The sequence below is a fragment of the Galeopterus variegatus genome, unplaced genomic scaffold, assembly GCF_000696425.1.
Source record: "Galeopterus variegatus unplaced genomic scaffold, G_variegatus-3.0.2 Scaffold2451, whole genome shotgun sequence".
In the NCBI taxonomy this organism is placed as follows: domain Eukaryota; kingdom Metazoa; phylum Chordata; class Mammalia; order Dermoptera; family Cynocephalidae; genus Galeopterus; species Galeopterus variegatus.
The window spans coordinates 151,766-166,167 of NW_007728562.1; the positions used below are offsets into that span (position 1 = coordinate 151,766).

Genomic DNA, 14,402 nt, shown 5'->3' on the forward strand with positions numbered 1-14,402 from the left:
GTTGACTTTGTTCTTTATTCTGCTCCATTTTAAGCATATCCTTTTTCTTGAATTTGATTTCTTTTGCCCTTTAAGCCGCCCTTGGTATTTTAACCAAGTTTCTTCTAAGGCTAGGCAGGAAGATTCTAGGGGATGAAATAGATATATTTCCCTTGGCAATAATCCCAGTCTCTGCCCTGGAATTAGGTGTGGGCGGGGCTGTGTATCCCCACCCCCTTTTTTTCCCTGAAAGGGGAAAAGAGTCAGGGGTTGGGGGCCGCCAGAAGGTGTTGCTGGCAGAGACCTTAACTCTTAAGTGCCAACTTCGGTAAGAATCAGATTTGGCTTATTGACGGCTCTGGCCCTAGTGGTTGTTATCTCCGAATGAAGTTTGGCTGGGTTAAGAAATAAAGATGACCCTTTTTATCAGTTGCCACTATGACAGGGTTATAGGGTTATAGTGTTTCTGATGTGCCACAGTTTCAGAATTCCTGTGACTCCTTCTATTGCCCCAGTTTCTCTCCATTCTTCATATTTCACACACACCTCTCGTTCCATACTCTCTCTTGTCAGAACCTCAGCCTTAAAAAACAACTCACACACACAAACAGAAACCCTTTGTTGGTATTGTTGATCCACTGTGGAATCCGTTGTCCCCTCCCACGCACACATTTCATCATTTGGGGCTTCCATCAGGTGGCTTTTTCCCCTTTTCTCAAACTGCAACAGCCAACACTGTTATTAAACGAACTATTAATATATCTGTCCAGCCTCTCTTAACTAGATTGCATTTGCTTCTAACTTCAGGTACCCTTAGTCATGCCCCTGGAAGTAAAGCTAACTTTATGAAGAGGCTGCTGTTGGTTTGTTTTTAGTCTTATTCATTGTTGCATCCAATACATAATGAATAAAGAGATTTGGGGGCTTATATGAGGGTAACATGGGAATTTAGTTCTATGACTATAGGCATCTAAGTTTTATTTTCTGAGATTTTAATATTTCTCTTCATTGTTTTGATTTCAGTTTTGTTTCATTGTGTTGGTTTCCCAAAGCTAAAACCAAACGTGTTAGTTACCCTCAACTCAGGGCTATGGATGAAGGCAGTGATTCTGGGGCCATGTGTCTCCTCTCTGAGAACTAGGAAGCCCTGATTGTACATGTTTGGGCTCAAATTGTCTTGTTCATGTTCTTTAGCTTGTCATATTGCAAAGCTACATGAACAACCACTTATACAAAATTTCTGGTAAGAGCAAGATGTAAAGCTTCTTTTTCTTCACAGCTTCCTGCTGAAGTGAGGCATCATGGCTCTATAATCTGTAATGTGGATAAGCCATTTGCAGACAATTTGTGGCTAATTAGAGATGGTGTCCGATGCCTCTGACTTTCTAATTCCCTTTCTTTTGGTTTTAGGGATTTCCTCTGGGTCACCCAAAATGCTTTTAAAACATACTGGATAAGAGCTGAACCACCTGCCTGCATCGGACTTCCATACTCTTGGCTGCACTGTCTTCTGATTGGGTTTTGACTGCTTTTTAAGGCCAAGTGACCAGCTGCTCATGATGAGTGATGAGAAGAACCTTAATGTATCCCAAAAATTGGTCTCACCTTCAAGGAGCACAAGTAGCTGCTCCTCCAAGCAGGGAAGTCGACAGGTAAAGTTTAACTCATGCACATTTTAAATCACTGAGTGTTTGCAGGTTAAGAAGTGCACATTTACTTGGGAAATCCTACTTGTCAGCTTAAGAGCATTTGCTTTCAATCATATCTCAAATATATGAGGAGAGTAAATTCTAGGTAATTTTAATAATGTAGCTTGTGTGCCTTCCAGGTTGAAGAACTGTATTTGGCTCTTTGTAGTATTTTTTCAATCTTTGCAGTTGTCCTCCAATGTTGATATTGATATTCCCATTTTCCCCATAAGGAAGCTGACTCAGACTGACCAAGTTACTTGCCCAAGGACACACAGCTAGTACCAGAGCAAGCAACCAAAGCTCAGTCTATTTGGCTCCAGAGCCCACACTTTTTTTCATACCCTGCTAACCAAAACAAACAAAAAAATCACTTTTCCAGTAATTATAATATCCACTCCCCCACTTCCTTCCCTTCAGTAAACCTTTTTTTATAACAGCTCGTAACCACAGATTGCCCCATGAGTCTTACCTGCTTTATATCTCTAATGAATAAGGGAACCTAATCAACAGAAAAATGGTCAAAAGGAATTAAGTAGGAGGAAGAAAGCCGTGAAACAAAAGATTGAATAATTAACTCCTAAATAACTGTCAGTTAATTATATCTTGTTTTTTGGTTTCCTTTCTAATAAATCTCTGTTGTTAGAAATTGCTGGTTTTAGACCAGTGGTGGTAAATGCACATTAATCATTATAATTCTTCCTCTTCCAGTTAGGTAGAGAGACAGTGGCCTGTCAAAAAGCTTGATTTACAACCAAAGTGGTCTCTGAGACTTTTCAGCACTTGCTGGCCCTGTAGGAGTTGCCTTCGCACAATGGGAAACGCTGGCCTAGAAATTTACCCAGAGTCCTTGGTTCCAGATTTACAAGCAACAGTTAAGCAGTGCTGCACCTCAGGCACGTCCACACACATGACACATCATCACGTGTCTCTCCATTTGAACGTTTTCTAGGACAGGGAGCTTGCCACCCATGAACCCATGATTCTAGGCGAATTAGATTTTGCCACAGGCCTGACATCTGGGGAACCCTACAAGATTTCCCCTGAGGAGCTAAGGAGAATTTTGTCTGCACTGTAGTCCCTTCCTTCTGGGATTTAAAAAAAAAAAAAAAAAAAAAAAGACTAAAATTAGTCATCAGCTAACTCACTGTGGCTCCCTGGATTTCTGGGAAGATATGCCTTCCTTCTTTGTCAGTTTCCCACAGGGGTATTTTCTCTGCCTAATCCAAAACTCTGGTTGGGATTAGAGCAGAATGTCACTTCCCCACCCACCCCACCCGACCCCACCCCCTTGTGCACCTAGTAGCATCTGTTGCTATGTCCTCCTTTGACAAAGGGAAAGAACATAATTCATTTAAATAGCAAGGGCTAGTAACACTAGAAGCATTGGAGCAGTTCAATGAAATTCTCAGATTAAATACTACAGCAGCTTATTTTAACGCATTATTTGAAATCTATTGATTTGGTTATCACAGAGATTTTTGAGGCTACATCATAAAAGAGGAATGTGCTGAACACCAACTTTTTTCTGACTTTGAATACTTGGTCAATCAGCCAGTCATTCATCAAAAGGTCATATTTCATATTTAGGATCTTCCACTGTAATATGCATATAATGTTGCCTTATAAGTGTAGATACTTATATTTCCTCCATGGCAGAGAAGGTAGAGAATTTAATAAGTTTATTTAAACTTTAGCCTGAATTTAGTTTATAAAGCCCATGTTTAATTTCCAGGGGTCATTTTCTTAGTCCATCTGCTTTCCCATCCTTTTATCAAGAAAGGTGTTCTGTTCCAGAATAGGCTTAACATTTTGATGCATCTTCTCCATTTTGGCAGTTAATGTCCCTTCTGCCTTCCCAAACTGGCCCAAGGTTGTGTTTCAGCTTTTTTTTTTTCTAAAGATGACCGGTAAGGGGATCTTAACCCTTGACTTGGTGTTGTCAGCACCACGCTCACTCAGTGAGCTAACCGGTCATCCCTATATGGGATCTGAACCCGTGGCCTTGGTGTTATCAGCACCGCACTCTCCCGAGTGAGCCACGGGCCGGCCCGTGTTTCAGTTTTTAAAGGTGCTGCTCTTGGAAGCTCTCGCTTCATGGCTCTCAGGGAACATAGCCACATCTGGTGGTCTTTCGGTAGCTAAGTACAGAGATGACACTCTGTTTCCAGTCACATCACTGAAAAGTACAAGTTAAACATTTAAAACTTCAAGATTTACATAGTTAGAAATTTAATTTGAGGATGTTAAAATATAACTGAAGATAGTCTTTGCGATACTGTCAGGTTATAGCAATAACTACGTGACTTGTCTGGTTGGGGTAATTTGTAACTAAAGCCAAAATGTTTCACTATTTTAGTTATACTGTTTCCATTTGTATTGTTGGAGCTAGGGCTCAGATGCTTCAAACCCATTTGTTGGGAAAATAGAATGGTTTGGTAAGGGCCCTCGCCTCCGCTGTGGTTCAGCATTCTTTGTAAGCAAGGGAGAGGGAGAGGGAGAGGAGGGAGAGGGAGAGGAGGGAGAGGGAAAGGGAGAGGAAAGAGAGGGAAAGGGAGAGGAGGGAGAGGGAAAGGGAGAGGAGGGAGAGTGTGTGTGTGTGTAGTTAGTGCGCATGCACTATTCTTGTGTTCTTGAGAGAGAGAAGAGAAGAGAGAGAGTTTTAGTGACGCAGACAGGCGGGCATTGGCCTCAGGAGTCTAGCCGGCACAGCCATGCTTTCCAACCTATGGCTCCAAGGACCTTTTGGCCAGTTACCTAGCTCACAGACCTCTGTGTGAAGGGGTCTGGTGACCCAGCCTGGCGTGTGAGGGGTCTGGGGACCCAGGCTGGCATGTGAAGGGTTTGTGACCCACTTTGAATGGGTTTGAGGAGTCTGGGAGCTTCAGACCCAGCCCTAGCTCAACAGTCGACCCAGTCAGCAGGATTACCGGCAGGTAAAAGAGCCCAACATTAGCGTGGTCGTAGAGTTAGACACAGACTGGGTCACCAGACTCCTCACACGCAGGTCAATGGTAGGTAATTGGGAAAGATCCTGTGAGCGATTGGCAGACGACACAAGCTCAGTCCTCAGCTGTAGCAGCAGCAGCAGCAGCAGTAGCAGTGTCCTCTCGGGGCATCCCAGGGGCACTGGCAGCAACAGCTTGCAGCAACAACCTCCAGCAGCAGTAGCAGCCTATCAGTAGTGTACCCCCCACCCCACCCCCGGGCAATCCCAGGGGTGGCGTGGATCAGAGCCACTCATCCTTTATACTTAAGTCCATAACCCAGGACACCTGGGTGCACATGTGCCATTACATTAGACAATAACCAAGGAACACCTGGGCGTACATACATCAAATGCTTGACAAGATTCTGAACATCTGAGGGGCCCTGACCATTTTCCTGTATTTTCCCTACAAATACCTTCTTGTTTTAAAAGCACCAGTTTAAAGTTATTTTCAGGTTGCTCTATTCTTTTCTTTTATCTGGAGGGGATACATCTGGTGCTGATTTTATTGACCATCTTTCACAGCATTGGTTTTTCCTCATGTGCTGTGGAATTACGGTTTAGAGCCTCATCCTGAGTTTGTTTCCTATGTAGTCTTTCTCTGCACTCTGGGATTTGCTGTTGCCTCATTCCTGTCTCTGAGGACCCCTGTGCAGAGCTAAGTCTTATATTTGCAGCAGGGGCCTTTTGGTCGATGATGATGATGATGATGATGATGATGATGATGATGATGATGATGATGATGATGATGATGATGATGGAATATTCAAGATCCGTACCAGGCCAGTGAACAACATGGCCCAGGTCCTGGTTGTGAGGCTGTGTCTGCCTCCTCCCAACCCCTTGGGCAAGCAGATTTTTAAAGCCCCTTTTAATTGTGGTGTGAGTATTTCTTCCACCATGTTCTCTGATCTCCAGCAGTGAGCTGGGCTCAGGTCCCAGCCTTTTTCTGAGGACATTTTTAGCCCCAGTCACCCATGGAAGTAGGCTAATGGACATCTCTATCTACAGTACACTTTATATTTCTATTTTGTTTTTGATCCATGGAGGTTCTTAATCATTTTTGCCATAGTCTTTTCCCCCCAGCTTTATTGAAGAATAATGTTTTGAAATATGTATACTTTGTGAAATGATTACCACAATGAAGCTAATTAGCATATCCATCACCTCACATAGTTATCTTTGTTGTGTGTATGGTAAGAACATTTAAGATCTACTACTCTCTAGGCAAATTTTAAGTATGCAATGAAATGTTATTGTAGTCACCATGCTATACATTAGCTATCCGGAATTTATCCATCCTGCCTAACTGAAGCTTTGTATCCTTTGACCATCTTCCCATTCCCTCCCTTCCCCCCCTGCAACCATCATTTTACTCTCTGCTTCAACGAATTTGATTTTCTTTTAGATTCACATATAGGTGAGACCACACAGTGTTTGCCTTTCTGTGTCTGGCTAATTTTACTTAGCATAATGTCCTCCAGGTTCATTCAGGTTGTTGCAAATGACAAGATTTCCTTTTATTTCAAGGCTGAATAATATTCCTCTGTGTGTGTGTGTGGGGGGGTGTGTGTCTGTGTGTGTTCATAACATTCTCTTTGGAGGTTCTTAATCTTGTTTTTTATCATACAGACACAAACTGCTCCTATCTGTCTGTAACTTTGTACGTTTTTGGTAGTTTGGAGCAGGAGTGGCAGTAGGGTAGAGGCACAAAATGCATGCAATTGAAACACCAGCCTGGCTGAAAGACGAGCTCTTCTGAAGTCATTTTCACTTAAATTCTCATCCAGTGCTGCCAGGTGATGTTGAAAGTCTCTGTACTCCAGCCACACTGGCTTTGAGTTTTTTGAGCTGAGTTTGTCCTTGTCTTTCTTTCTTAAACTAAACTTGAACTTGTCCTTTCTAGCCCAGAACCTACTTACATAAAATCTCAAGGAGGTATACATTTATGTATGTACTCCCCTATCTCTATATCTATATTGAAAGAGCTTCCTTCCTTGAAGGAGAAAATGATTGAGAGCTGGGTGTTAATTGTGATCTGTGTTTTTACTTTTACATCTGACCTAGGACAAAATGTACAACTTAGGGGTGAGAAAACACACAGAGAAAGGTTCTGTCATCTTTTAACTGAAATACTGGGGTTTTTAAGATTTTCAAAATAGCGTGCCTCACAGCAATAATCAGCAGAGCCTGAATTTGAACCCGGCTGACTGCAGAGTAAGCATTAGCAGAGCATCAATCATGGTCCACTGTGTATGTGCTTCTTGTTGAGGGCATTCCAGTTGCTTTAAAGAAGCTTACTTTAAAGTAAGTAGCTTTGCCTGTTGCAAAATCATTTTTGTGAAGAGCTTTTAAAAGGCACTTAAAATGTGTGACCCTTGTTTGGATCCTGATTTAAATAAACAGTGAAAAAAAGAGACATTTTCTAAAACAATCAGAAAAGATTAAACAGACTGGGTATTAGGTAACCATAAGAAATTCTTGCAATATTTTTCAGTGCGAAATGTTTTAAAAATCTTGTCTCTTGGAGAAATATTGAAGTTTTTATGTGAGTAGTTTAAAGAGTGAGGAATGGATTAGACAAGAATGGTAAAAACTGCTAGTAATTGTTGAAGCTGGGTAATAAGCATCTGAATTGTACTATTCTCTCTATTTTTGTGTATGCTTACAATTTTTATAATTAAAATTTTAAAAAATAGTATGCCTCATTCTGCCATTATGGAAACAACCTTTATATAAAATCTTACCAAGATAGTTTTAGGAGGAAGGTGTGCATAGTGATTAGAACTTGAACTCTCCAATCTTGGTTTCACCATCAATTTGTTCTGTGATCTTAAATTCTCTAAGCTTCAGTTTTCTCATCAGTAAAATTGGAATTATAATTCTCATAGAATTATGAAATTGTGGGACATAGAATCAGTTCTTTTCTCTTAGGGTTATTGTGAAGATTGAAAGTAAAGCACTTAATCCAGGGCCAGACTCGTGGTAGGTGCTAAGTAAATATTAACATTCATTTTTATCATCATTATTAACATTAATTTGAACTTTAGTCTTATTTGTGGAAGGCCTCCATGCTGATAGTGAATAATTGTAATTTTTACCCTAGAAACTTGCAGACATCATACATGTGCCCACCCATATACCTCTTTAGTGTTGTACAAAGACCCACAAAAGTATACAATGCACATGTGAATATATACTTTTAAAATGAAAAGTGCTTTACTTTACACATTAACAAAATGCTTTCATGGAAGAATGTAACAGAATGTTTAATAATTGGGCTACATTTGATACTTTCAACATCTGGCACAACCTGTACCTAAATGAGTAAAAACAGTTGGTGAATTCTTACCCTGTACCATTCTGCTGGCCCTGGTCCTTGCATGGGTGGTAAAGGGTTTTCACCTCTCATCTCCTATGCTGGCATCTATCTAATTGGTAGTAGCTGTGTAGAGCATTGTGTTAAGAAGAATCTGCAATTGATTCTGGGTTTAGGGGGAATGAGTACTATGTTTTTAGCTATGACTCGTGGGCAAGAGGCGAGGAGAGTGGTAGAGTGGGTGCCACGTTTGTCACCCCTTGGTGATGTGGGAGACCTGAAATCAAGAAATCCTTGCTGCAATCTATATTTTGTTATTGGAGGAATTTCAGGCAAGTGAAGTTTGCCTTAGTTCTCCATCCATAAAATGGAAACAAAACTCATCTCCCACTTTCTTCCCAGGAATTTGATGAGAGAAAATGGAGCATTTTCACTAGCTAAAAGTCATTGAAACTCTTTGGAGAGAAGTCCTCTGTAAATTTAAGAAACTGGTACAATTACAGATGAGCTGCCTTTACTCTGGCCAGTTTCAGAGCCAGAACTACGATGACCTTATTTCAGGAACTCTGACACTCTGCAGAAGAAATGGGTCTCTTTGAAGTAGACCACTTTTCAGATGCAGTGACTTCACCATGTGAGAATCTATTTTCCTTGTAGGAAATGCCTAGCTAAAGGAACCGAACGTATACAAAGAATAGGTTTTTGGTCCCTTCTGATTGTCTTAATCATACCATTATTTATAGGGTTCTAAGTTGATCTTGACTTCAGTATCCTTCCCCATCCCAGGCTCTGGCTCAGCTCTCTCTTTAGCTAGACTGATGCATATGAAACCATACTGCCCTTTTGAGCTTTGTCATTTCCTTGACAAGCATCTCATTTATTGCTTTAGAAATGATTTTTATAAAAATCATATATGCTCATTGTAGTGCGTTTACAAGGTACATGCAATCTATGTGAATTACAGTACTTTTAAGTGGCTGCTGATAGGTCAGAGCTAGACTGATGCATATGAAACCATACTGCCCTTTTGAGCTTTGTCATTTCCTTGACAAGCCTCTCATTTATTGCTTTAAAAATGATTTTTATAAAAATCATATATGCTCATTGTAGTGCGTTTACAAGGTACATGCAATCTATGTGAATTACAGTACCTTTAAGTGGCTGCTGATAGGTCAAATAAAATGAAGCTTGAGAATGACTGTGGGTTGTGGAGGTCACTGGTGTCATTTTCAGGTGGTTTTCTTGCAGTGCTGGGGTGAGAGGTTGGTTAGAGTCAATTCATGAGAGAACAGGAACAGAGGAATAGAAGACCCCCATTCTACTGAGCCCCCACACAGGATTTGAGAGCGGCCTTCACAAATCTTTTTAGAACCTTGAGCTTGGCTAATTCCATGCTTACCATTGCCATCCTCTCTCCCCATGTAGTTGACTCTTGATTAATTCATTGTTTAAAAGAGTGTATAGTTCTTTGAATACTAGGTCCTGTTTACACATCTTTTTATCTCTCACAGCACAGGGCTTTACACGTGGTAGATAAAAATTATTGGAGTGAATTTGCCAAACGCCAGCAGTGCAAGTTAGAATGTATGGCCAGGATACATGGAGGAAAAGCCCACAAATTCCTAAGGTCCCCACTCCCGTGACATATTGTGAGGATCTGTCAAAAATGAACAGAGTCCTCTCCATCGAGTTTATTCTGGCAAATGATGAAATTCGTAAATGCTCTTCTGTACCTGTCTGTGAAAGGATTACTCTATTGAAAGTGTGGAACAAAAGTAAAGACTGTTGCACGTGACCTGTATTCACATGGGCTCTTCTTTGTGCCTGCTGGGTAACGTTGACATATTACTTAACAACTTTGAATCTAAACTTTTTAACTGTGGAATTTGGATAATCATGCTTACTTTTGAGAACTAAATGAAATGGTAAATATGAAGTTCCTAGACTAGCGCATGGGAGATAGTATGGATTAAATGATTAAATTAATGAATGAATAAACACACAGTTGCTAGGTAGGAAGATTATTATTCACAAAGCTCTCTAGATAGATTAAGTGGGTTAAGGGATATCTAAGTGGGAGGGAGAATTGCTATTTAAAAACCTGTAAAATATGAGTAATCACAATTTCCTCTTGTCTTTTTCCCACTGCCCCCTTATATTTCCTTCCTAGGACTTTCAAAGTAACACATTTCAGACACCAGATTGAGTTAGATAAAGATGAATGAATATTTTTATTTCTTCAACCAGTATCTGCTGAGAACCTATTATTAAAAGGTCCTGAGCAGGGAGATGTGAAGCTTCAAAGGATAGGACAGCTGAACAGACCATTACAAATAAGAAATCAACTCTGATTGGAAAGACTATGATTATAAAGAGCATAGCCTCTATTCTTTTGTGTGGTGTTAGCATTTGGCATAAAAGTCAGAAATCAGAAACTGAATCCTGCCAAAATAATTGACTAGTGCTTCACTTATGATTGCAGGGGATTTGAAATTCGAAATCTATTCCTAGGTAAGTCTCCATACACTTATTCATCTCACTCTTATCACCCTGCTATCACTGGTCTAAACTAAGATGGCATTAGCCCTCTCCCAGGGTCACCTGATGAGACTTTATTTATGCAGCCTATTAGATTATGCTGCACTCCAGAGAGCCCAGCCTGGCCGGGCTTGGTGCCAGAACCCATAAGACATGTGTGTTGAGTGGGGAAAAATTTGCCACGGAGTGAAAAGTGAATTAAAGCTCTAATGTTCAGATGTTTATAATTTCAGCTGTTTGAGTATTGAAAATGTTTAGTCCAATTTCTTTCTTTTAATTCATCATGTCTTTAGAGATACTGAGATTACCAGCTGCCTTTTGTTAAGTATGATCTGAATAAAACACCACAAGACCAACCAGTCAAGGAGGAAGGACCTTGGGAATGTCATGACCATGTCACATTGTTCTATGATAGTCATAGAAGTTGAGAGGCAGCAAACATGAATTCTGGAGCCAGACAGGTTGAGTTTGAATCTTGGACTGTTCACAAGCTGTTTGACCTTGGACAAGTTACTTACCTCCTCTGTTCCTTGGTTTCTTATAAAGTTGTACAAATTGTTTAGTTAGAAGAGAGTCCGGATATAGGAAGTGCTCTGTAAGCATTTGACGAATAAACCATTCACCTTCCATAATTGGGTGATTGTTTCTCTGCTTCACCCCTGTGAGGTGGGTGGCACTGTGCCCAGGCAGACAGCTTGGCTTATGTGTGTGCTGCTCTGAGAGGAAGAGTCAGCAAGGGACGTTAGGAGTTAAAGCTGTTTGATAGCCTCTTTACAGCTCATAATCTTCTTCTACTGTCCTTTGGAGTCTCAAAACCAATTGAGTGAGGTCTGCATTGTTTTCTACACCATGAAAAGAATATATTAACGGACTTGTTGAGAGTCACTTGGCTAATACTTCAAAAAGTATGTGTAGAAATGGAATTAAAAGATCAAAATAATAAATATCAACTTTATTTTTCAACATAAGCTCCCTCAAGTTCAAGACACTTTTGTAAAGCATTAATAACATTCATTTAGTTCATCCCTACAGAACTAAGGGTTCTGGGAATTTAACCATGTCAATGCAGTCTTAACTGAAGAAAAATGGGTGCCTTTAAAGATTTTTAAAGATTAGGAAACAAAAAGAAGTCAGAAGGAGCCAAATCAGGACTGTAAGGTGGATGCCTAATGATTTCCCATCAAAACTCTTGCAAAATTGCCTTTATTTGATGAGAAGAATGAGCAGTTGTGGTGGAGAAGGACTCTGGTGAAGCTTTCCCAGGCATTTTCCTGCTAAAACTTTGGCTATCTGAAAACACTATTGTAATAAGTGGATGTTATCGTTCTTTGGCCCCCCAGAAAGTCAACAAGCAAAACTTGAGCATCCACCAAAACTCTTGCCAAGACCCTTTGCTCTTGACTGGTCCATTTTTGCTTTGATGGGACCACTTCCACCTCTTGGTAGCCATGGCTTTGATTGTGCTTTGTCTTCAGGATTGTACTGGTAAAGCCATGTTTCATCGTCTGTTACAATTCTTCAAAAAATACTCCAGGATCTTCATCCCAGTTGTTTAAAATTCCCATGGAAAGCTCTGCTCTTGTCTGCAGCTGATCTGGGTGCAACAGTTTTGGCACCCATCGAACAGAAAGTGTGTTCAACTGTAATTTTTCAGTCAGAATTGTACAAGTTGAACCAAGGAGATGTCTATGGTGTTGGCTGTTGTTTCTGCTGTTGATCACTGGTTCTTTTCAGTTAGGGCATGAATGAGATGATTTTTTTCCCTCACAAATTGATGTTCTGCCACTGTGGGCTTCATCTTCAATATCATCTGTTTGGCTAGGGCTCACAGACCCCCTCACACCCACTGTGCATACTGGGTCACAGACCCCCTGTCAGGCTGGGTCACAGACCCCTCAACCCTGTTCTGTGTAGAGTGGGTCACAGACACCTTATATGCTATGCAGGCTGAGTCATAGACTCCTCATATGCAAGTCATGAACTAGGTAATTGGAAAGATCCTGGGAGCCATTGGCAAGGTCGACATGCTTCATGAGCTCAGTCCCCAGCCTCCTCCTCAGCAGCAGCTTACAGCAGTCTCCAGCACCCTCCAACAGATCTAGCAGCAGCAGCAGCAGTCCCCTGGTGGTCTCCCAGCGGCATCCACAGAGGCACTGTGGATCAGAGCTGTTTGTCCTTTATACTTAAGTCAGATAACCAAGGGACACCTGGGAGCACGTGAGCAATTAACATATTTACATTAAACAGGCTAGGTCATGCTTGGTAAGATTCCAAACATCTGAGGGAGCCTGACCATTTGTCCATTTTCCTTACATCATCTTATCCCTTTTTAAAATGAATTATCCATTTGTAAACTGCTGATTTCTTTTGGGCATTGTCCCTATAAACTTTTTGTAAAGCATCAACGATTTCACCATTCTTCCACCCAAGCTTCACCATCAAGTTGATGTTTGTTCTTTAATTTTAGCAGAATTCATGTTGCTATGATAGCAGATCTTTTCAAACTGATGTTTCTTAGTGGTTCAAACTAGATCGTGTTTAGACATGTTATAGCAAGTTAGTATGAGTTTATTTTGGTGCAAAAAAATTTTGCAATCCATGCATAGTTTTTTCATATGCATTTTCCATGAACTTTTTGAAGACCCTTTGTAAGTGGTAGTGGACCAGGATACCATCTGTTTGGAGAGCCCTGGTTTTCTTTAGTTGCTAGATGGCTTCTTTAGATGCTTGATGGCTTCTTCCATGTGCCTTATGTACAAGTGATTGTTAAACAAGGCTGCATCAGTCAACACCTTTATGAATGCAGGGCCAAGAATAACATGGATGAGTGAAGCAGCCTTACAGATTCCTGTTTACCTGGAACTGGCTCCAACAGAGAAGAGTAATTAACTATGTATTTCCCTCTTAGTTTTCCAGATTCTCATTTTCCAGGGCTTTTTTCTCTCCTTACTGCTGACCTTTTGACCACACCTGTGGTTGTGACATTATACCCTGCAGATAGGAATGGCAAAGAAATAAAACTCAATTCTCAATATATTTCTACTCTGAGTAAGTCTTACAAAGAAACAAACAAACATCTGATATTGGACAAGGTTAAAACATCAGCTAAAATAACTTATCTGAGTTGTGAGGTCTTCTTTGTTTTTCTCCATGTCCACAAGTGATAGACTGTCAGCTCCATTCCACCCTCTGAAGAGCAGGAAAAACTGAACTCTTAAAACACTTCTGGAAGTTGCTGAACTGTCTGTGCTCATCGTAATTCCAGAATAATAAGCACAGCAAATATATTTGGGTTTTAGAAATATTACTTTGGTAAAAACTGCATGAGATGCCTTAAGAAAATAAATATATTTACTCATGTTTGGCCGTGGCCACAGTGCAGGATACAGGAAGGCAGAATGCTGACCCAGATGCTTTGGTTGAGAATGTGACTTACCAGCTGTGCAGTTACTGGAGTGTTATTGAGAAGCTATAGACACACGTGAGAACTGAACCGACTAACTCAACAGTTCTTTCCAGAGGAGGGGAAAATCTACTTCAGTAATTTGAGGATATGAAAATACTAAAGGCCCAGAAGTGACAGTGTAAGAAGTAGGACAGAGGCAAAACAGAAGACTTCCCTGGCACAACCTAATATCACTCTAAGGCCTACACCCTGGGCCTGCCATCTAGTCTAGCTGCATTTGCCTCTGCACCTGTACACAAGCCTCTGTCACAGCTAAAATCAACTCCTCTCTGTTCCTGCCCTGGATCAGTCACATTCCTGGCATATCCCTGGACTGTCTCTGCTGTAGTGGTCCCTCTTGCCCTGTGTAGTGGGCTGAATGTTGGCCTCATCAAAAGATATGTCCACATCCTAATCCCTGAAACCTGTGAATGTTACCTTATT

General features: G+C 40.9%; 1 protein-coding gene across 1 annotated transcript in view; it reads left to right on the forward strand.

Annotated features, from left to right (window-relative positions):
- The first annotated feature begins 1,520 nt into the window (after window positions 1-1,520).
- OSBPL3 (oxysterol binding protein-like 3) overlaps window positions 1,521-14,402 on the forward strand; it is a 92,361-nt gene continuing 79,479 nt past the window's right edge. The window contains exon 1 of the mRNA XM_008581744.1: window positions 1,521-1,631. Coding sequence (XP_008579966.1) covers window positions 1,536-1,631 — 96 coding nt within the window. The 5' untranslated portion in view covers window positions 1,521-1,535. The remainder of the gene's footprint in view (window positions 1,632-14,402) is intronic.